Source organism: Passer domesticus, chromosome 1 (genome assembly GCF_036417665.1).
Source record: "Passer domesticus isolate bPasDom1 chromosome 1, bPasDom1.hap1, whole genome shotgun sequence".
Taxonomy (NCBI): domain Eukaryota; kingdom Metazoa; phylum Chordata; class Aves; order Passeriformes; family Passeridae; genus Passer; species Passer domesticus.
In genome coordinates, this window is record NC_087474.1 from 73,780,535 (window position 1) to 73,803,109 (window position 22,575).

General features: G+C 40.7%; 1 protein-coding gene across 18 annotated transcripts in view; it reads right to left on the minus strand.

The window, feature by feature from the left end:
- Positions 1 to 22,575, minus strand: part of HIVEP1 (HIVEP zinc finger 1) — a 127,362-nt gene that overhangs the window by 47,256 nt on the left and 57,531 nt on the right. For 9 of the 18 annotated variants that reach the window (XM_064424566.1, XM_064424557.1, XM_064424576.1 and 6 more), the window contains one exon: positions 11,001 to 11,054. The exons of 1 other annotated variant lie outside the window; for it this stretch is intronic. In XM_064424566.1, coding sequence (XP_064280636.1) covers positions 11,001 to 11,054 — 54 coding nt within the window. Of the gene's footprint in view, positions 1 to 11,000; positions 11,055 to 14,322; positions 14,389 to 22,575 lie in introns of those variants that run through there. 8 more of the 18 variants (XR_010364664.1, XR_010364665.1, XR_010364662.1 and 5 more) reach the window with 1 other exon arrangement.

The window sequence follows — 22,575 nt, forward strand, 5'->3', positions numbered from 1 at the left end:
AAGACTATGAAGATCAAACAGCAATAAACATGTGACAATTGAGGTAACAGGAGAACCTCAACTGAGACATTCCAACGTCCATATGCAAACAGGAATCAAATGCAACACTTCCACACATCTGAAAACCTCTGACCAAAGTGAAATAGGATTTTTTTTTTCCCCAAAAAGAATTAATTTCCTGCTCAGCATGACACACATTAAATGAGACATGACATTTGATACTGACCAAGATTTCCCACCATTATGGTGTAAGAAACCAGCAGAGGCTGAACCACTGTGAAATTTCATAAGGCTTGACATTGAAAGACAGAGGAAAAGCAATGCAAAAACAGCAGACACTGTTTTTGCTCACCACACAGGCTATGGTTAATGCCTAACTATACACATGAAATGGCAATGTATGAAGATTCAGCAAGGGCATATACTACAGAATTTTAAACATCCTGAAAAAAAATTAAAATATTTGCTATATTAAGTAGCCCTGTGGCATTTATGTACTGGCTCTGCATTATAGCCCTTTAGCAGCTCTATATTCCTAATCTACACAGAACCCTTCATATTAATCTATGAAAAGTAACTACATTTTAAGGGCTGTTACGATAAAGCACACTGACTATGAGTAAGTGGTGAGACAATGCCATGATAACTGACATCACCAGCAATCACAGACTGAGAAGCTCTTACTTGCCAGGCACTCCAAGACAAGCAAAAAGACAGGATGCCACCCAAAAGGCATATTAATGAGCTCCCAGTCAAAGCCAAAGCAGAAACCAGTTCCACTTAGTTATGCGTGTGAAAATAAAAGCCACTTAAATATAAAGAGTTAAAGAAACTACACTTTCAGAAATTTACTAAAATAGCTCAGGGACATCCAGAAATTTTCCTTGAGTGTCAGGAAGTCAACAGTTTCACAACTAAAGTACCTGTTTGTAATTTAAGAATATCCAGTTGTTACTGGAAAGTCAGGATTTAGCTAGCAAATCATTAGAACAACTTCCACCTCTAACACTGCTGAAGAAGAAAGGCCACGAAAACAGAATGATTGACAGGCTCACGAAACAGCAGCCAGTTTAAGGGTTTTCAGCAGAGAGCAACTGCTACATGGTCAGATGAGACACTGAATACAAAATATCTAAACATGAGTCTGGGGAGAAAAAACAGAAACGAAAGGAACAAGATGTTAACTAAACCATCCCTGCACATAATGATGTTCAAACAGAACAAGCTCCTTAGTCACATTCTCTGCATTTCTTTAACATAATCTTCCATTTGAAAAGCAGGGATCAAATGGAGCAATTTCCATACTGCCTGTAGCAACTCACCAGGAATGAAGAGTAGGAAAGAGCTCATACCTAACAACCTTATTTAAAGACAGAGAAAGGACTAGGAGGTTTGGCATAGAGAGTAGGAAAAGTCCCACACAGCAGGTCTTTCTTTTGGGACTAAATGATGCTGTGAACATGAAAGAAGTAGAGTAAAAGTCCATTTGACTGAAATCTAGATGTGAGAGATGACCTAACCAAGGCACATCCAGATTGTGGTTTTGTCATGCTGCAGGTGGAAATGATGATCTCCCCAGGGTAGGTTTGCTTCAGCATGAGTGGGAAGCCCCCAATTCTGAGACCTCCAAAAGCTACTCCGAGTCCTTCCTGCAGCCTCACCTGCCCTTTATCCATAAATGTGCACAGTTTCTCTTTTTGCCCTCTCACACATCCATACGTTCAAGGAGATTCCTAGGAAAGGCTCCATGCAGGTCAGCCCACAAGCATATAGTTACCAGAGTGGTACATTTTATCCAACTCTTCACTCACCCATTTATATATTATATTTCCCTTCCGAAGCAGAACAAAGGAAATTAACAACCCCCCGAGCTAAGGGAGTATCAGGAAAATATGAAAAAACCCACTGATTACTCATATGCAAGGCAGACTACAAGGAAGCTAACAAGTAAAAACCTTGCATTTCCACAACTGGCTTGCTCCCAGTTCACATCAGCTAAAATTAGCACCCTATTGAATTCACTACACGCGTGTGTGTAGGTATGCTCTCAAATTAGCCAGTTTGTTAGCTCAGCATCCTCCCACCACAAAAATGAGCTTGTTCTGGCCTCAGATTCTATAAAGTTGAAAGAAATCCTTCTATTCATTGAAGCAGGACTAAGCTCAAAATTTTGCTGTGTCTGAAAACATAGCCACCAATTTAACAATGTACTGTACAGTGGATATGGAATAGATACTTTCCATTTATTATTAGGAAGATGCTTTTCCAATGATTGTTTTATAATGTTAGCTTGTAAAATGTCCCTTTGAAAATTATACTTGCAGGTTAGAATCTCTTTTGCTGAACTGTCACTCAGAAAATTTGCCATACTTGTCAGAAGAAGTCAAAATACTATCACTTTAATATTCCATTAATGTTTTAACCAAGTTCTCATAATAGCTCCAAAGGATGAAATTTTCAATTTAAAACTGTAAATCTGTTTGTCTGCCTGTCAAAACAACACCAGCTCTTGCTATGTCTAGCACCAGCAGTGGATATACCGAGCAGATTTCATCTGCTAGTTGTCTAAACTAAATGTACTAACAGAAGAAAACTAAAATAGAAATAACAGATACAGACATTGACTCACAATGCAGGAGGTCTACAGGAGCCAGAACCCTTCCCTGGGTTAAGCCCATATTCTAACACTGCCTCTCAGAGCACAGAACATGTAAACATCTGCATTTTCATCAGTTTGCCCCCACTGACTAAGTGGGGACATTAAAATGTACTTAACCATTGAAGACAAGAGCAAAGAAAAATGAGGTTAAATGACATCAGAGACTATTTCTGTTCCTGCAAAAGTCAGGAGAGCTTTCTCACTGTTCTTTGTGGGCACAAACCCCTGTACTGATTGTGCCTGAAAACAGAAGGGACCTTTCAAGTTGTCACTGTTGTTATTAGCAGCATGCAATGTTCCTTCAATGTGAAAACATCAGAGATTTTAAGAATAGATGTGACTTTATGAAAATGTGAGATCTTGTACAACATGAGTTATAGACATGAATAGCTCCTGCATCAAGCCAATCATAGATGTCTGAGCTGACGTAAATATTTTAGGAAGACATTCAGTCTTGAATTAAAGCCTTATATATTGACACACAGAGAACAATTTAAATAAACTACCTCTCAGACAGATGTATTGACATATTTAAATGCAGATACAAATACTTGATGAAATCAGGTATCAGGAGAACACACAAGTGAATTGCGCAAAATCTCACTGCTAAGTGGTAGTTTTGAACACTTGGAAAGTAAAAGTTAGGTAGTTCTGGTGTATGTCAAAAAAAAAAAAGCTAATCCTCTCACCAGCACTAAGTAACGAACACGACACTACTGTAATTTGCAATTTTTGAAGATTATATACTTCCATTTAGAATTACTATTTCTAGCCCGTAGGGTTGCTGAAGATAAGGATGAGAAGATGAAAAGAATCAAATGAAACTTTGGATCTTGATTATGTACCTTGCCCAACAAGTAAGGCAGTTTCCTACAAATATAAAATGGAAAGAAAATGTTTTGGACTAATGATACTACACGAGTACCACACAGCAGCAAAGAATCCAGAGAGCTCCTGTGCCTGCAAACCTCCTGGAAAAATTAAAGGAAACATCTCAGGAGGATGATGTCACACTAAGCTAGTAAATCAAAACATGTAAATTGTTTAGCATCCCACTCACAGATTTTTGTCTGATATCTCCCCTTCTCATTCCACTTCCTATTTCCCCCAAGTGAAAGAATACAGTATTGACTGCAGCTGTCTGGCTGTGTTCAGTGCCAGGTTTGGTGAACCTCTGAGCAACCCAGTCTAGTGAAAAGTGTTTCTGCCCATGGCAGGGGGTTTGGAAGAGGCTAGAATAAGATGACCTTTAAGGTCCCTTCCAACCCAAACCATTCTATGATTTCTGTGATGGCCTAGCGAGCAGGGCACATCACCAGCATGCAGTGCTCCCACCTGTTTTTTTTTGGAGAGGTGTAGTGGCAGAAGGCAGGAATGGGAGTGCTTGTGAGGAGGGGAGAGGAGGGAAGGTACTTGGCTGCTGGTTTGGGGCCAGATGGTGGGCTGGTGAGAGTCATCTGTAGGCTGGGACATGACAACATGAAAACAGCAGCAATCTTTAAGGTAAGACACATGCAATGCTTTGTTGATCTAAGCAGAATGTTGGTATGTTTATAATAATTGATTTCAAACTCCCTCTATGATTTTGTCAACAACATGCATTCATGTTACAAGAGGGATGATAAAGCGGGGAGGGTTTGGAAAAACTCTCAAGATACAAAATATGTCTACCATGAATCTGCAGCAGAACATATACTTGTGAACTAAAGTCTCATGCTCACATTTATAAAGACAAATCTTCTCACTCAAATCGCAGTGCTGTTCAGTTTACTAGAAAAATAACATTCCAGTTAAAAAAACAGCAGATGGGCAAACAAGGTAAAGGGCATTTAATTTTGGTTGCCTCTCCTCCATGCCAACACACTGCTTTGAAGGGACTGCAAGTGTGGGAGGGGAACATATGTGCATGTGGATTGTGCATCTCAGAGAGTACTTGGTGGTGAACACAATCCCTCCTTCCTTTCCTCTTTCTACACACGACAGCTCAAAGGCCCGCTCACTCCAGGGGTGGTTCCACACAGCTATACCAGGACTGAAGGAAGCAAATGGAGAGTCATGTTCTGCACGCAAACAGTGACTACAGAGCCACTCCACCAAACACTGCTTCAACCTTTAGGCTTCAGAGACGGATCAGCACCCACTGAAAATGATGATGGAGGCTTCAGGCAGTTCCATGACAGAGGGTGGAAATAAAGGTGTACTTCAACAGCATCCAGAAGTTACTTGGACCTTGCTGGAGTCCAAACCAGGGCTTTGAATGGTTCTGTTGAGGCGATTTCTCATGAGCACTGACAGAACCTCAGGCCATTTGAACAATCCCTGATCAAGTCAAGCAAAACTCTTGAACTGGCCAACAATGTTTTTGTATCTCAAGATAAACGTGAAGAGGTTCTACTAATATCAAAGCATAGGACTCTGGAAAGAGACCTGATCTGGGTGAAATTCTGGTACTGTCTCAGGGACAAACTGTGGTACCTTTGAAAGGGAATGCTATCACCAAGACAGATCTGCCACAACTGGCCTCTGGAATAAGTAAGAGCAACTTAGAAATTCAACTTCACAGACTAAAAAGTGAACAGCTATGCTGAGGATCTGAAACTGATGACACAGAGGAATGAACAGCTTAGTATTTAAATTCCTGCATCTCCAGCTGAAGGCAAGAAACTGAAAAAGGTCTTTAAGGAATGTGGAAAGGATGGAGTGAGAGAAACTATAGCAACATGACTGATAGGCAAATGACAGACCAAAATAGGTGCTAAATAGACCTTAGCACAGACCCTTTAATTCAAGTGAGTACTCCATAATGAGTACTCACTATCAGAACTGGCAAACTGCAAGGGACCAGCATAATGCACTGACCTGAAACTTAAGTAACAGCTTATTCCTTCTTGCTATTTATGGCTTTGTCTTTTCTGGGGGTGAGACTAGGTGTGCTGCAACAAACTGAGCCGCAGCAACATGGATCCTCCCTGTTCATGCTATGGAGCACAGACCTTGAAGGAAAGGTGTTATTCAAGATGTAATTATGCCCATGCTCTGAGTGAATAAAGTCAGCTGCAATTGTTGAGGTGACATGTGATACAAATCCTCAAATCCATAAAAGAAAAACAAAAGGCTTTTTCTTGAAACTCAACACAGAGATACCTTTCTGGGAAGAAATCAGGAGAAGAGACTGGCAGATGCCTGCATACCCTTAAGAAGGTCTGGAAGTATGAGCTCAGGATGGATTTGTTATACCATATACAGCCTGCAGAGACAATCAGTAACCTGTTTAAAATTCTACTTATTAAATAGGTACAGACAATACACTAATCTCCCCCTTTCCTGCATGTGCTAATTATGGCTGGGATACAGTCAAAATTCTTCAAAGTGGGTCATATGAAGCTATGTTTTGGATTTGTGCTGCACACAGGGTTGGTAACACAGGGATGTTTCCATTACTCCTGACCAGGCTTGCACTGTGTCAGGGCCTTTTCTGCTCCTCACACCACCCCACCAGCGAGTGGGCCGGGGGTGCACAAGGAGCTGGGAGGTGACACAGCCAGGACAGCCAACCCCAGCTGACCCAGGGGATATTCCAGACCATATGGCATCATGCTCAGCATATAAAGCTGGGGGGAAAAAACAGAAAATGAGGTGGACAGGAGGAATGATGTAATTTGTCACTGGACAAATGGCAGGACCTCTGTTCTCCAGTAGATGGAAGAACATCTGCCTGCTGATAGGAAGGGGCAAATGAGTTATAAGTTTTGCTTTGCTTGAGTGCCTTTTGCTTTACCTATTAAACTGTCTTTATCTCCATCCAGTTTTCTCACTTTCACTACTGTGATTCCCTCCCCCATCCCACTGTGGGGGAGTGAGTGAGTGGCTGTGTGGGCCTTAGTTGCCAGCTGGGGTTAAACCTTGATACTGCAGAAAGTCAAAAACTTGATCAAACAATAAGCAGCAACATATTCAGAGAGATGAATTCACACCTGACAAACAACTAGGACAGCCTGCAAGTCTAAACTCCAATGAGTCTGATGAACACATGCATGTCTCCAGTCCATCGCAGACCACCCTATAGTCTGAGGACACAACAATAGCCATGAGTGAGAAGGAGAACCAAGAAATCCATCTTTATCTTACCCCGAGATTTATCACCGACCCTTTGGGCTGTGACACAGCAAGAAGCAGTTACCTGAAATGATAGAGTCCAAACAGCCTGAGAGACCCCACCAATGAGATGAGATGGTCCTTTTGAAAACCTTTCATCCATTTTCTGGCAAATCTAGGTGCTGCTAGAGTTTGTCACCAACTTGAGTGTTCTGAATGCTCCCCGAACATCCAAAAGTAGAGAGAGATTTAGGTGGCAGTCAGCATGGCTGACACCAAGTATGGAGACAGCCAAGTTAATTCCACTAGTCCTAAGGAATGCAATGGCAGTGCTGGTAGCGCTGATGTACCTAGAACCCAGAGTGCTGAGGCAGGCAAAGAATTGCTGCAGCAGTTAAAGCAGGAAAAAAAATGCCTACAGCACTTCAAAGGCTAGACTGTCTCTGAGGATGACCAAATCAAAGATGCCTCTGTGGTGATCACAATCTGACAGAACTTGGCTTGTCTGGAAGGGAGAATACAGAGAGACACCCTTGGAATGGCTTTCTTAGGAGGATGGCCACTGGCAGATCAAAGATAAAGCAGCAGCATTTACCTGAATGCTTTCCAGCCCACAATACCCACTGAGTCCCAGACCACAGAAAACTTCAACTGCATTCTCAAGGAGAGATTTTGTGTAGCTCAAGCTCACCACCCCTTCCAGACTTTAAAGAACACCATGTGGAGCAAGACTTTCTCTATCACATTAATTAAACACTGGACATGTGTCAGAAGACAAAATTCAGCCCCAAAATAGGGGCACACCGAGGGTGTAAAAGAGCATTGGGAGATAGCAGCAAAAATAAAGAGAAACACATTTTCTCCTCCTGAAAATTCAGAGTGGCAACTGCGCAGCAGAGAGAAAATGAAACGACATGAGAATTAGCCACCTTCCACAGTCACTGAGCAGGAAGCTGAGCACAGCCCCTAATGAACATGTTTCTGGTCTCAAGTGGTTATTTGAATCAAGGCCATTTGAATAATTTGTGAACTATCACTTCAAAAAACAAAAAAGCAGATGCAACTTTATACTAAATAACTAAAGTGCAAACTTGAAAACTATGTCTGTCCATTTACCGCCTCATTTGTGCTTGAGTCCTACTCCAATTTGCACTTAATTGGATTACTATAGCTAATGGCAAAATGAGGTGTTGAATACATGTATTTCTGTAGTCAATTAAATTCAACTTAAATCCCAAACATGTATAAAGTTATGACTGATCAGTGCACAAAGCTACTCAGCAGAAACTCAGCACAAATAAACTTATGAAAAACTCTTCCCCACAAATACATTGTGCCACTGACGGCTCCTCTGACAGAGCAACACTTAACTTATGATAAATTCCACAAAATTACATTTCTTAATCATTTCAGATAGGAAATAAACAAATCTAAAGTGATCTACATGAACTGAAAACCAAAATAAATTAACCCAAAGGAAAAATATACAGTCATACTTCACACAAATCTGTATACACAGGACTGTGATTTAGAATAACTTATGTGAATATGTGCATATCTTTGTTTACTTGATTAGCTCAAAACATGTATTTTCTTTTTTTTTTTAGCAGCCTTCACAGTCTAAAGCTTCAAATAAATAATTTTGTTTACTTCATATAACCAAGAATGTGATCTATTCAGGCATTTAAGAAACTAAAACAGCCCACAGTGGCAGGGGACAGTTATAATTTGAAAAGAGTAACTTTATTACCTCAGTTGTTTCTGTATCAGTTTTCAATGTAAAACTTTATTTTTCAATTTAGGCTAGAAGCCAAATATAGTTAAATCTCTCTTTGATTCTGAGGTGCCTGAAAGCTGAGCGCTACCACCACATAAACCCTTATAACCCCATCCCTTTTAGAGCACATTGCTAAGTTTACCCTAGAGAATTTATCTTCCTTTATGCAAAGATGTAACTGGGCCACACGTGAGAACAAATGCCTAAAAGCAGAGGTTAGCTTGTCTTTAGCTCTGAACACGTCCATCACAAAAAATCATCCAGAGCAGTATTAATTTTGTGAGACCAACAGCAACAAGAACAGACAGCTATACCTTACGTGCCAAGTTTTTCATATTTGGATGACAATACCACTTATCTGTGACACACTAAATAGAAATACATATTAAATACTTAATAGAAGGTCTGGTTTGTTTAAAAGTCTCTGCAAACATTTGAAGGTCTGCTACCTAGCCACTTACGTTTTATCTCTTCCACATTTTACAAATACTTAGAGCAGTCCTGATATTCATATGAAACAGTTTATAACAAACATCCTGAAATATGAAACCAGCTACAACTTTGGAGAGAAAAAAGCTGAGGAAAATATGGACAAGATGTATAAAATTGTGAAGGCAGTGGATAAGGTGAGTGTAGAACTGTTATTTAATGATTCACGGTGCTTGAGCTAGGGCTGTTTCCTGTTGAAAATGGAAGGAAAATTGGAAACTGAGGAGAAAAGATAAAATCTTGTATTTTTAATGTCATTGCTAGTGAACTACTGCAACTTGCTGCCAGAGAATGTTGGGTGCAAGTAGCATTTAATCAACTGCACTCATAGATAACAGCTCCAGATAATAAATGTCTAGATAATAAAGGGATGAGGCAGACATCCCTATATTCAGTGTGTGTGGATTTCATTAGGGGAAGATGCTAAAGAAAGTGGCCAGGCTTGTGTGGTGTCCTTAAGCAGTACATCCTACTCCCTCCATTGGAGGCCAAATGCTGGGCCAGAGAGACCCTGCTGAGATCCACTTGGGTATGTCTTCTGCTCTCTTATCTTTAAAAAGTTTTGAAGTTCATTGTTTTGAAAGATAATAAACTGCCCAAGACAGAGCATCAACAATTTACAACACTGTTCACAGATGTGTCACAGGCCAGATGGGCAGCTCACCACCACTGAAAGGTGAATGCCTACCCTGAAAAAGCCAAAGCACTGACACCAGCTACTAGAAAATCTCTCATCTGCTAAATTCAGCAGCTCAAGAGAAGTGAGGCTGCTGCTGCTCCATGCCCCCAGGTCCAACCAGTAGCAAGGCTGAAAATGTTTTCCCAAGAGGGACATAGACACAGATCAAACACCACCCCCCCACCGCCTGCCCCCAACACATATGTACATATATATGGCTGGACATACAGATCCTGGACAGACACTCTGAGCACTCCTACCTCATCCTGCTCCTTGATCTGGCTGAGCAAGGCAAAGGTCCACTAATGGAAATATTTCTATGCATCCAAGGTGGATCTCACCAGCAGCTTGCCTCAGCCACACCTGGATCCCAGACTCCTCAGTTGCTGCACCCGGACATATCAGCCCTCAGGTTGCAGCCCAACTCCAGTTGCTGGTACAGAGCATTACACAACCTCCAGAAGTTTTTCCTCTGCATCCCCTAATGCGTCCCACACCCCCAGCTAGCAACACTGTTAGTCCAAAAAAGTGAACTGCAGAGCTGTTCCCCAACCCCACATGGTGACCTGGACACAGGCACAGGCCTGAGAGGAAACTGGGCAGGATCACTCTTTCTCTGAGTCCTTAATCTGGGTTTCTTCCTGCCCCTTTGCTCCTCTAGGCTGTGGAGATGACCTCTCATGCCTGTCCCATGATGGGCCCAGTAGTAACCTGGCAAAGTTCTGTTTGGGCTTCCCACTCTGTGTCTGGGCATCCCCACGCTATGCAGATGAGATTTATCACACAACTAAACATGTATCACTGCAGTCAGCCATTCTTGAAATGCAACGACTTTGCACCAGCTTTCTAAGCTCTAACACACAGATTAAATCTGCCACAGGTCATCTGTTTCTTAAAATACATTGTGATGATCAGTCCCTTTCCTCAGCATCTTGCTGGAAAACATCACGTATTGCTTACCATAAACTGAGTATGGTTGTCAATGATTAGGTAAATCACATAATGAACGAAATAATAGCACAGGCTGCAGTCAGCAATGTGCACATCCCTGATGCTACAGCTTCAACCATCTCATCAAGGTCAAGGCAGCTACTTGAGTGGTTAAAACAAAGCCTTTGTGTCTCAGCTGAAGTTGGGACATTACAGACACAGCCCCTGATCTGCAGACAGACGTGCCTGGGGCCTCATCCAGTGCCCAGCCCAGCCAAGTCTTTTCACTGAGACAGGAAGGCATTGGACCAGCTTCTAGAATCACAATACTTTATCTACTTTCTATTTTATTTTTTGGGGGTTGTTATTACCTCTCTGTTGGTCTTCTGTTCCATTAAGTTGTTTTTGTGCTTCTTCAATTTTGTCTGCAAGAAAGAGAGGTCACTATTAAAATACATATATAAAAAAGGCAAGATTGTAGTAAGTCATTTATTGAAATCAGTCTTGAAATATCTGTTTATATTTAGGAGTGATATCATTCATGTGTAACTATGTGGTACATTATGAGTAATACAACCATATAAAATTTTATCATGTTTTACCAGAGAGGCTATTGACATGTTAAATTACACGGAACCACCGAAAGAAAAGCACTGGCATTGGATCTGCAGTTAACAGCTAATCCCACTGTAGCTTCCTACCATCTATAATAATGTGCACAGTCAAGGGACTCTTTGGAATAGGTATTATGGTGCATTACAGAGTGTTTTAATACATTTTTGAAAAATGCTGTTAGAGCAAGTCAATGTTGCGTTAAACATAGTGAGAAGAACAGCAAACAGGATTTGCTAAGTGAAGCAATGGAGCCAATCGTCTCACATGGGAGCCCAGGGGGTGAGTAGCAGCCCCCACCTTATTTCTTTGTGAAACAACCAGAAATTCCCACATGCACAGAGCAGAAGCAAAAGGAGGCCCTGAGTCTTTACTCCCAGTCTGTCTTGGCATTCACCTGCTGCCCCTCAGACACACTGGTGATGGAAGGAGAGTTGTGCTTCACCTGCTGTTGCACAGAAGGAACAGGGGGGGGTCTTTGTTCTGCGTGTGTGCAGGTTCGCATGTGCAGAGCAAGAAGCAAGAAAAAGTGCAAATGGAGTGAATAAAAATTCGAGACCGATCTTCTTTTGATAGCAAACAGTCCTCTGAGTAGCTTCAGGATACCAAGATTGTGTTGGTGAGAAGCAGCAGCACTGGGAGAGGCTGAGCTCTCTCTCTTGGTGTTCTAGCATCAAACTATGGCCTGACTGACCAAGATCTGAGCTTGGAACATGGCTTTCAGATGTAAATGGTCATTTTCTAAAATACCTGTGAAAACCTTTTTTCCTTGTATTATTTTTTTCTTCTTTTCCCCTGGTGGGGTCAGTTTTTATTGAACTAAATTGAAAGAACAGAATATAACTGGATTCATCCTAAATCTCTCAGACTCTCTTGGTGCAACTCAAGAAATGCCAGACTTCATGGCTGCCATACACAGGAGGAGGACAACAGCTCTGCAAAGCCCTCACCTCCTTCTTTGCAAGCATGGAGGCTTTACTCAGTCTGACTTTTACTCAACCTTGCTATACAACACAAGGTTTTTTTTAAAAACTGGTTCTTTCTTCAACAGAATTCTTAAAAAGTGGGTTTAAATGATTTCTCTATTATTTATCAGCTGAATCACTCAAGCATGTTGGAACCATTTATTCACAGTTGAAGTCTGATATGGTGTTCGAATTCTTCCGTCCACAGAACCAAATAATTATAACTGAATCAAACCCTTCTTGCAGCTTTTAAGACTGAATTTTGTTGACCTCACTCTGGTTCTGCATTTCTGATTTCAGAACATGTACCAGGTTTCCTTTCTCAAAGGAAAGGAAACCTGGTACTTGAAAGCTCAGTAATTTCTGTGTTGTACATTGTCCCAGAGAATGAACCAGAACATCTCACAAGGATGCTAACTGAGCAGACTCCCAAAGCTTCTCATGAGAAAGAAAGAAACCATGGCAATTTGAAAAGACAAACTTCTTCCTTCTTCCCCTGGAGTTAGTGAGACACAGATACATATTTAACAGAAAGCTTTATAACATTTTATTTTACTTACAGCTTACTGGCTGCTGAAGACTAACACAACTCAAAAAGAAAACATTCCTTCACCATCTCTTTATCAAGCCAGTTATGCAGGCTTACTTTAAACATAGAAGACTTGATATTTAATGTCTTCCTGGATTAAATACTATGGCTGAAATACTAAATGCATTCATACTTTTTTTTTTTATAGAAAGGGATGTAAATAGCCATTTCCAACAAAAAAAGGAGGAAATGTAAACAAAGCATCTTTTATATACATGTGCCACTAATACTCTCAGAGGAAAATGTATCTAGCAATCTTACATGGTTTTTCCACAGACTGTTGCTTTAGAGAAAGGTGATGGAATAAGCAATTTACAAAGTTGCAGGACAGACGATAAAATATATGAACACACAGAGGAAAAAAAATTGCCCTATAAATGGAGCTGTAGGTTTTAGCAAAAGGCAACACAAAATCAAATCTACAGTTTGGCTCTCAAACTCACTTTCCCTGTGTTAGAGATATATTTAATGCACAATATATCATGTTTCTGTTCTCAGAGTAAATGTTTTGTCAACAAAACTTACATCTAAGTACACAGACAACTGCAGTTTTATTATTAAAATTATTATCTGCATATTTCACATAAATGCTACAAGAAATGTATGTATTTAAATTCACAATAATTTTATTTTTTTGAGAAAAATTACTTAAGTATTTCAGAATCACGCTACATGAGATTGCCAGAAAGATTAAAGGCTTTGATCTCCTTAACTGAATACTATGTCTCATTGGAAAAAAAAAATTGTTCCTATCAGTAATTCCCAACCATTCCTTTGTCAGACTGTAATCCCAAACAAAGAACCACAGATAACAGAAATAATAGCTAGGTAAACAGGTGACTGGTACACAGCCAGAAAGTCTCCTACACTTCCTGCCTCTCCTGACACATTTCCCCAAGGAGTTATTTTTGCTATGTGCATTTCTTCATACCCATGGCAGTATCTCTGTGCAGAACAGTTTTGAACATTCTGAACATTGAAAAATCTTGGTGTCAGTGCTGGAAACCTAAAGCAGTGATCTGGACTGTAAATGAGACATGGGTATTAACATCAGTTTGGGGCTAAATGTTTTGTTAGGGCCTACATCCTCCTGATGGCCAGCATCACACACTACCTGCTCTGGCTATTGCACCAAGGCATGTCCAAACCATCGTACAAAATCTGCGGCAGCTGCTTCCCACCCTGCTGCATTTTACAGCTATGGACCCTACACAGGCAACTGCCTGACAGACTGCTGTGTTTCAGGCTGGAAGGAAGAACGGGGTTATCCCTAAGGGCCGTGGAGCAGGTGGCAAGAGCAGGCTTAGAGCCAAGTACCCCAGCACACCAAAAGGCAGCTTCCCCAGGTCTTCTGCCAACTCGCACGTACGCCAGCAATAACTTGCTAACAAGTTTATATTATCCAGTCATCTCCTTCTCTTGTATGCCATTAAATTAGCTGTATGTCAAACATCTTAAGGAAAATTATTTCAGACAACATACCGTGTTCTGTCATAATTATATTATAGGTGCTCTAATGGTACCTACCTTTGAAAATGCTTTGTAAGCAAAAACACATCACACAAAAAATCATCTGTAAAGCCCAGGAGGAACTGAAAACCAAGAAGTCCTCTATTTAATTGCAAATAATAGTATCCAATCCAATAATTATTTGGCCTAATATTATTTCTGAATTAAACCTGGGATACTGTGTAACCTGAACATTTTACAAAGGAAACATTTCCTTATCAATGAAATATGATCTATTTCTACTAGGATAAGAGAAAGCCATTTAACTAATGGTAATTTCTAATACATGGTAGGTATAGCACTCTCTTCATTTCCCCTAAGTGCCAGAATAGTACATATCTTGACTACTTTACTGCAAGACCTATCCCAATGGCCCCAACCTTCAGCAGACAGTATCCTGGAGCAGCACACATCTAGCAGCAAATGACAGTGACAGACACACTCTCATTGAAGATGGGACACTCCTCACCAAGCACTTACTAGAAGGCAAAATGTGGTGGTGCAATGAAAGAGGAAATCATCGTATGCATCACTGTAGAGAATGGCGATTCCGTGCGACAGCACCGCAACGAGCCACAGAGCCAGCTCTTGGCTAGCCCAGGCAGGTGCATGCCACAAAAATGCAAATCATGTAATAGTTTTATTTATACATTACAGATATAAATTATATATACACACACACCTGCATATGTGTAAAAGAAAATGAAACAACGTGCACAATGGCTTTTCTTACTCCAGCATGAAACTTTTTCACATTATTCTCCACCACAGCTTTCCCAGCAGGTATCTGCTGTGTGGAAATATCATCAAATTCCTTGAGGTTTTAAATATGTAATGTAACTGTGCTTTTTAGTAATGCAAGGAAGGAGACTGGCGTGCAGTAAAATATGCTTCTTGTTTTACACACCTCCTGCTGTGATAGATCATTACAAGGATACCAACAGTCTGAATTAGATATGGTGGCACTGTGGTGAGTTTTAAAAGAAAAAATAAACCAGATTTTTAAACAGCTTTACAGTCTCTATTTTTGGTCTTCACTGAGAGACATAACCTCACAGATTTTAATTAATTCATAAATAAAATGTAATTTACAGCTTTTTTTTTTCAAAGATATTATCCCATTAATGTGTAAAACCTTGCATATGTCTAGTATTCTATGTATCAGATATGCATTACAAATTTTCAGAGAGATTTTAAATGCCTTACTTATATGGTAAGTTAAGGAAAATAAAGGTTTACTAATTTCAGCAGAGAAATCAGAAATGCTGAAAAGTGTGAGGTTGGCAAAGTATAAAACCAGTAACTTACGACAGCAATTTAAGCTGGAGCACATTATATTTTCTAGTAGGGTGTTTGTGGGTTTGGTTTGTTTCATCTCTTTTTTTTTTCAGCTGACAAATGTCCCCACAGCAGCATAATGAGACGACTGTGTCCTGTTGAACAAGTCACCCCGCCCCATACAATGACAGCACACAGAGGAATTAAGTCACTGAGGAAGACCTACTTTTAAGCCTCCAGGAAAGCTTACAAGGGAGTGGTTGGTGTAAATTCATTAGGCTTTTGAAGCACCCAAACAGGAGGATTTTTTATTGCATATATTTGCATGTGTCTGTATCACTGTAAGTAGGGGGATTTTTTGGCTTCTTATTTAAGAGGTACAATTGCTGCTCTGAAACAGTAAGTGTTTTGTTGCATTTGGTTTTTTAATCACAAATACTCTCAATGGGTAAGTGGAAAATATCAGATTTAGACCATTTTGGATGCTGAGAACAGGCTATGACATCAAAACTTTTAAAAATACAAGCTTGTATCTTGAAAGGCTAGAGTTATATCTTCAAATATTTAACCAAAACAACAGGAAGGAAAATATCAGCATATTTTTTTTCCTTCAGTTAAAGACAAGAACAATTCTCAGGCCTTAGGCCTGAGTCATCCTAAAAATACCTCCTGCAAAACAGCTTCAGATGGCAGCATATTTTCTTCTTGCTTTCTCATAAATCGCACTGCACTCTCTCTTACCTTGCTGCATCAGAAGACATTTGAAATGTAATTTAGAAAATCACTTTGCATTCATTTTAAGATGGACAGAAAGAAGTCACTTCAATTATTTTTCCTTGCACTGATCATCCAGATCAGGGGCAGAAAAGAAAATCAAAGTGACAAAATATTCTTCAGCTAAAGTACATTAATGCAATCAGTCTGTATGCACTGGGCAGTACACAGAAAACAACTGTCAATATGTTTTTCTTTGGAGGGGAGAAGGGTGTGCACCTTTAAGAAAAGCACTGATGAAGGTACAAAATGCTAAATTTTCCACCGCTATTCCAGTTCAGACAGCAAGTGAAAAGAAGCTGAGTCCCTGCACGAAAATCTCTGTCTTCAGACTATTGAAACCCACCAGGCTCATGTGCAAGTAAAAAAGTGCTTCACATTTCATTGGATGAGAGATGTGCCTGAAAGCACTTATTATTAAATAAATTTTAAAAAACAAATGAAAAAAAATACCCTGAGCACCAGACAGGTAGTGCAGAATGGCACATCTTATGAATCATAGAATGGTTTGGGTTGAAAAGAGCCCTTAAAGATCATTTAATTCCAGCCCCCCAGCCACAGGCAAAGACACTTTCCACTAAACCACTCAAAGCCCCAGCCAGCCTTGAACATCTCCAGGGCTCAGATTTGACACGGTGGACCTGAGCCAAGCCCCACATCCCATCTGAGCCATTTCACACCTTCCCCAGAGGGAAGACCCTCTGCTGCTCCAAGCAGCAGCGTCCATGCAGCGCAGGCAGGGCAGGAAGGGCAGCCACATGAAGCCAACGAACGCCGCAAAGATGATGCAAGCTTGGAGCATTTCCCAGATGGCAGGTTCCCTCGGCACGGGAGGCAGTGTTTAATCCCAAGGCACCCTGCCTGCAGCTGTGGGTACCCACCTGGGACTGGGGAGCATGCAGAAGCGCCCACGCTCCACTGCAAGGGGGCTGTGATGCTTGTCTTTCCCTTTTGCTAGGAGGAGGAAAGGCTCTTTACAACCTGCTAAAACAAGAACTCCATAGTCCTAATGTGTTTTGGTTAACTGAGATGAATCCCAAGACTTCCTTTAACCAGCTCATTAAGGAAAAAAAAAGGGAAAAAAGCCCTAACCCAAAACCCCAGAGTCTTGTCTGTACAAGGAGCCCATTAGGTTAATTGGGAGGTGGTGCAGCCGGTGGGATGCTGCCTCTTGGGGAGCATGGAGGCTCGGCAGGCCCCTGCATGTCCCCACACTGCAGGAGAGCCTCCAAACCTGAAACCCAACCCGCCAAGCCAGGGTCCCAACTGCACCCTGGCCATGGCAGCACTGTCCCTCTGTGCTGAAGGTGGGGACCATGCACCCAGGGGTGCAAGGGCTGGCAGACACAGGCACCTGAGTATGCCTTTGATGGCCCCAAGTTTCCACCACAGCCTCCTGCCACAAAGTGAATACCTTCAAAACTGGCAGAGAGCAGCAAGAAGGCACTGCACGAAACCCACTGGACGAGGCACTCTTCTCACTCAGATTAAATCTACTTTTAATTAGAAACCACTCTTCTGTCCCTATACACTTCCTTTTTCCAGTTTAATGAGGAACACTCAAGATTAAAAGGAAGAGATCAGATGAGGAAAGACAGTCTTTTCATCTTTATAATTTCATACTGTGGGAACTTGACACTTTCTGGCATATGGTTTGTTTTGTGGTTTCTCCTTCCCTGTTGGGGCTTAGAGAATCACAGCACCACAGCTTAGTGAGTTGCCAAATGCTGAACCTGATAACTGATAGCATGGATGTCCCCAGCCTATCAAAAATACAAGGTAAAACAGATTAAATCTCAAGTTTGTCCAGTACTACTGGATCTGAAGATTGTTTGTACAGCTGTTTGTACCTGTAAGAGAGAGGGTAAAAAAGACCTCTTAAAAATGATGTAAATTTAAAACTCTTAACAATTAGTAGGGTGATGCAGCAGCAGTCATCCTATTAAGAGCTATAAACTACCTTTTTAAACATCTAAAATGAGACTTTAAACAATTTAAAATGTTCCACTAGTCATTGTAACCTTGACTAATGACCTGCTTGATCAGTTTTTCAGAAAAAATTGATGCATTTTCATTTTAATGTCAACTTTGAATGCTCATCATACTCCCTGCCATATATAATTATTTGCATTTAAAAATGAAGAACTCATGACAGATACTTTATATAACCCTGCTGAAAACAGAAAATGAACATCTTCCTTTTATTATTCTTCATTTTAAGAAAAAAAAGAGGCTTGTATATTTGAAAATACAATCTATAATCTCCAGTTTAAATTTGCATCAGCAATGATCTGCTGTACTGTACATACAATAAAACAGTCAATGAAAAGGCTGTAATAAATTAAATATATAAAGGCTTTATCCTTGACATCACATATATTACTCAAATATGGTAAGGGCTCCTGATGAGGTTGGCAAGGTGTATGTGCATAAATTACATAAGCACTTTACATATGAACCCAAACTCTGTCCCTGTGTCATTTATTTGTTATTGGGGAGCTTTCAATCTTGTGTGTGTTTGTTTGTTTGTTTCCATGATTCGAATTTTTATTGTGAGGCTTCTAACTCACTAAAAACTGAGCACAGGAGGGGGTGGGGAGGAAGAGAATTTTTGGATGACTGCTGCCTTACAGAAGGATATAGCAAACAGCGAGGCACCTGTGGGGAGAGGCACAGTAGCTGCCAAGCATAAAATTTCAGAGGTGTAGGTGAAGTATCTTCAGAAATACCTCCTGCCTGGCACCTTCTCAGCCTTGTAAGCCAACACACAAGGGTGGCACTTGCCAGGGCTGGTTCCTTTTCCACCTGCCCCACAAAGCCAGGTGATCCTGCATCCTGTGTGTGCTTCTGAGAGCACCCAGCTGAGTCGCCAGAGATAATTCCTTTACACATTGTCTCCCTCCGGTACCGAATTACAAACACAAGTGCTGATTGCATTCCATTTGCATAGCTCCTAATTAGCCATCTAGCACAATAATTACCCCATCGCTATGCTGATCCTAGGGCATTGTTCTAACCCACTGCCAAATTTCAGCTGCCTACCTAGGACAGGGTGATTATTATCACTAAAATCTGCATAATAATTACTTAACACCCTCTAGGGTATTCACTGTTCACAAGTTTTGGCTTTCTGGGTGTTTTTTCTATACCTAACCCAATATCAGTGTTAGAAGATAAAAATATTAAAGCCATGAGTTGCTCTAGTTCACCACCTTGTCCAAGGTGCAGCAAGGAGCACCTTCATACCTTCTACATTGAGACGGGTTCCCTCCCTTGGCAGGTTTACTGGTCTATGATCTGTTGTCCCCAAACTGGAAAAAGGTGTGGTTTTCAATGATACATATATATTTTATTTTTTTTAAGTCTCACACAGAAATGAAACAAATGCCAGTGAAATAACTGAAATCATTAAAAAAATGCAACAAACCAAACTGACAGCTTTTCTACTCACTGGAAACATATAAAAATAATAATATGTGGAGCCCAAAAGATTTCATTAAATTCTGTATTTTCTCAAATGCAGATCCTAAACCAAAGCAACAAATAGTGGAGCCAGCCACTCCCCAGCCAAACAGGGGGAAAAGTTTCCATGCATCTATCTGATACTCCAAAAGCACTTGTTCTCAGCTGCATGGCTGGTGAAGGAGGGCTTGCTCAACACAAAAAGGCACAAAACTGGTTCAACAGGTAGAACAGCACCAAGAGTTGGCGTTTCATCACCTGAGACAACAGTGTAGAGGCTTTCTGCAAGTTCTCTGAGGGGTCAAACTTCTCTGTAATTTCTTCTTCTATTTCAGGACTTCCTCAAACACTACAGAGTTTACAAGGCAGACATCGGGTAAATAGATTCACCCAGCACAAGAAACATACAGCACCAACAACCCTGTTTAAGCAGAGATTAATTTTGTTAAGATTAGCACATACTCTTAAAAATTATCTCTTTACTGAGATTCTAAAGTGTCTATAGAAATGGTTTAAAATATGAGGTTTCTATACTGGAGTTCTTATAATTGCCTGATATTAAGATGGACAATAAATAGTACTGCTGGCCACGGAAAAATGAAGTTTTTGATGACTAACAAGAAACCAAAACAAATTGAAAGCCCACAAGACAAGCCAGAAGTCCAGCCCAACATCTTGCCTCCAATAGAAGCTGACAGCATAATTTGAGGGAAAAGCAGAAGAGTAAGTTGCATATTATGAAACCAGGCAGCTCTGAAGTGAGTCCCAGGAGCTGTTCTTGAACTTCATGGGTCCCACAGATTATTCCTACATTAGTTTCTCGAAGTATTATTCGAATTCATGGGAGCTTTTCATACTGAATCCATGTAAGCTTTCACATCTTTCTTCAAACTTCAAATGGCCTCATCTACTTGAGTCATTCGTTACACAAAAACTGTTCAACAGACTTATGACCTCTGGCAGCTTTTGCAGGGCTATTCTATCCGCTTTGGTGGTGGAAGTGAAGAAGGAAAAGATAATTAGAAGGAAGACATCAGAATCGATCCCACTGTTAGAGATGAAGGCACACCACAGATGCTACCATGACAGATATGTTTTTCTGTACTACTGCCATAAATATTCCTAATGCTTTATTTGCTTTTTGACAGCTAGCGAGTATACAGCTGACTTTGCCACACAAATACATGACCCCCAGCTCTCATGCCCAAGTGTTAACAAGCAACTCAATTTGAATGAAAAGTTTAAATAATTTTCCTGTGGACATCACTTCACATTTATCTGCCCTGAATTTCATTTGTCATTTTTGCAATTTGGTTGCACAGCAACCTAATGTCATTTTGAAATCCTTTGCAATTTCATTTGCATCTTCATCTTCACCTCCCTTGATAACTTCCATCAAATCAGAAACACTGTCACTTCACCATTCCTGCTCTTTTCCTGGATCACTCAAGCGAATGGGAATCGACAGTGGCACATTTCTATTAACTGTAAAACAGCAGGCAATGTTTGCTAAGGAGCGGGTATTGACTGCAAAATGTGTAAATATCAGCCTCTCAGTAAATTTACACACGAGGGATTTTTCTGCTGGGGTATGTTGGGGGAGTTCACTTGGTACGGCGTCTTCTTTAAAACTTTGCTCTTATTTCCAACCTGTTTTTAAAATCTAGCCTGCTCAAACACTGTCATCCCTTCACCACGTACAGCCCAAAGTACAAAGCACCTCTGGGTGCTAGCTCCAGCCATCCTGCCCACTGCTTCCTCACCAGCTCCTGCCTGTGCTGGAGCATTTTCATGTAATACCACAACAACTGGACCGACTCTGATGCACAGCTTGAGCCTTTTCCGCACTGAAGGGCACCTGCCTTTTTATGCTATGTGGTAAATCCCCTTCCAACAGGCCTCCAAAATCACACCTTCGAATTCAAAATCACTCTTTTAGCATGACTGAATGTTAAATGCAAAGTCAAAGTTTTTCATTAACTTGACTAAGGTATCTCATTTTTTGCTTACTTGTTTCTCCAAGAACTTAGTGAGTCTTAATGTCAGTCAAACACATGAACTGTCATAATACAATCAGTGAGTCTTAGTGCTCACTGAAAAAAACAAAAAACCTAAAAATCCACAATTCACTTGCTATACTAGACCTTGCTCTACAGACTTTGTAAGCTTATTTTTCCATAGTAATTTTCTACTTTTGCCCTGAATTTCATATGCCAAATAAATGCTACTAGCTACGCCTTTAAAGTGAAAAAACATCAGAAACCAAAAAACTATATCAGAAACAGAAAAATTATAAAGTGCAAAACACCTTTGAAAAGATAGTCAATACAAACTGATGTAGAACTAGGTGCACCTGAAACACAAAACTTTAGCAAAGGCACAAAGATACGACATTTTTCATGTTAACAGTGTGCTGCAGCCATGAACAGGGCCTTAGCCACTTTAAGAGGCTTACAAACCAAACAACCCTAGGGAGCTTGTATTCTTTTCTCTGGGTAAATCATAAACTGGTGGTAATAAATATACATATTAAGCCAATACCTCACTTCAATGACTGATTTTACTGTTTTCCTCTATCTGCTCCCATCTTCTTTCAAGACCTGAGTGAAAAACTAGGTCGAGAATATCCCAGTGAGCACTTGGGTCTTTCCCAACCCATGTGCTATTCCTGACAAAGATGGCAGGAGTGAGGATAAACCATCTCTCCAGAAACTGATCATGCCCTACCTGGGTTTAGGCATACCCTAAGCAGAGCAA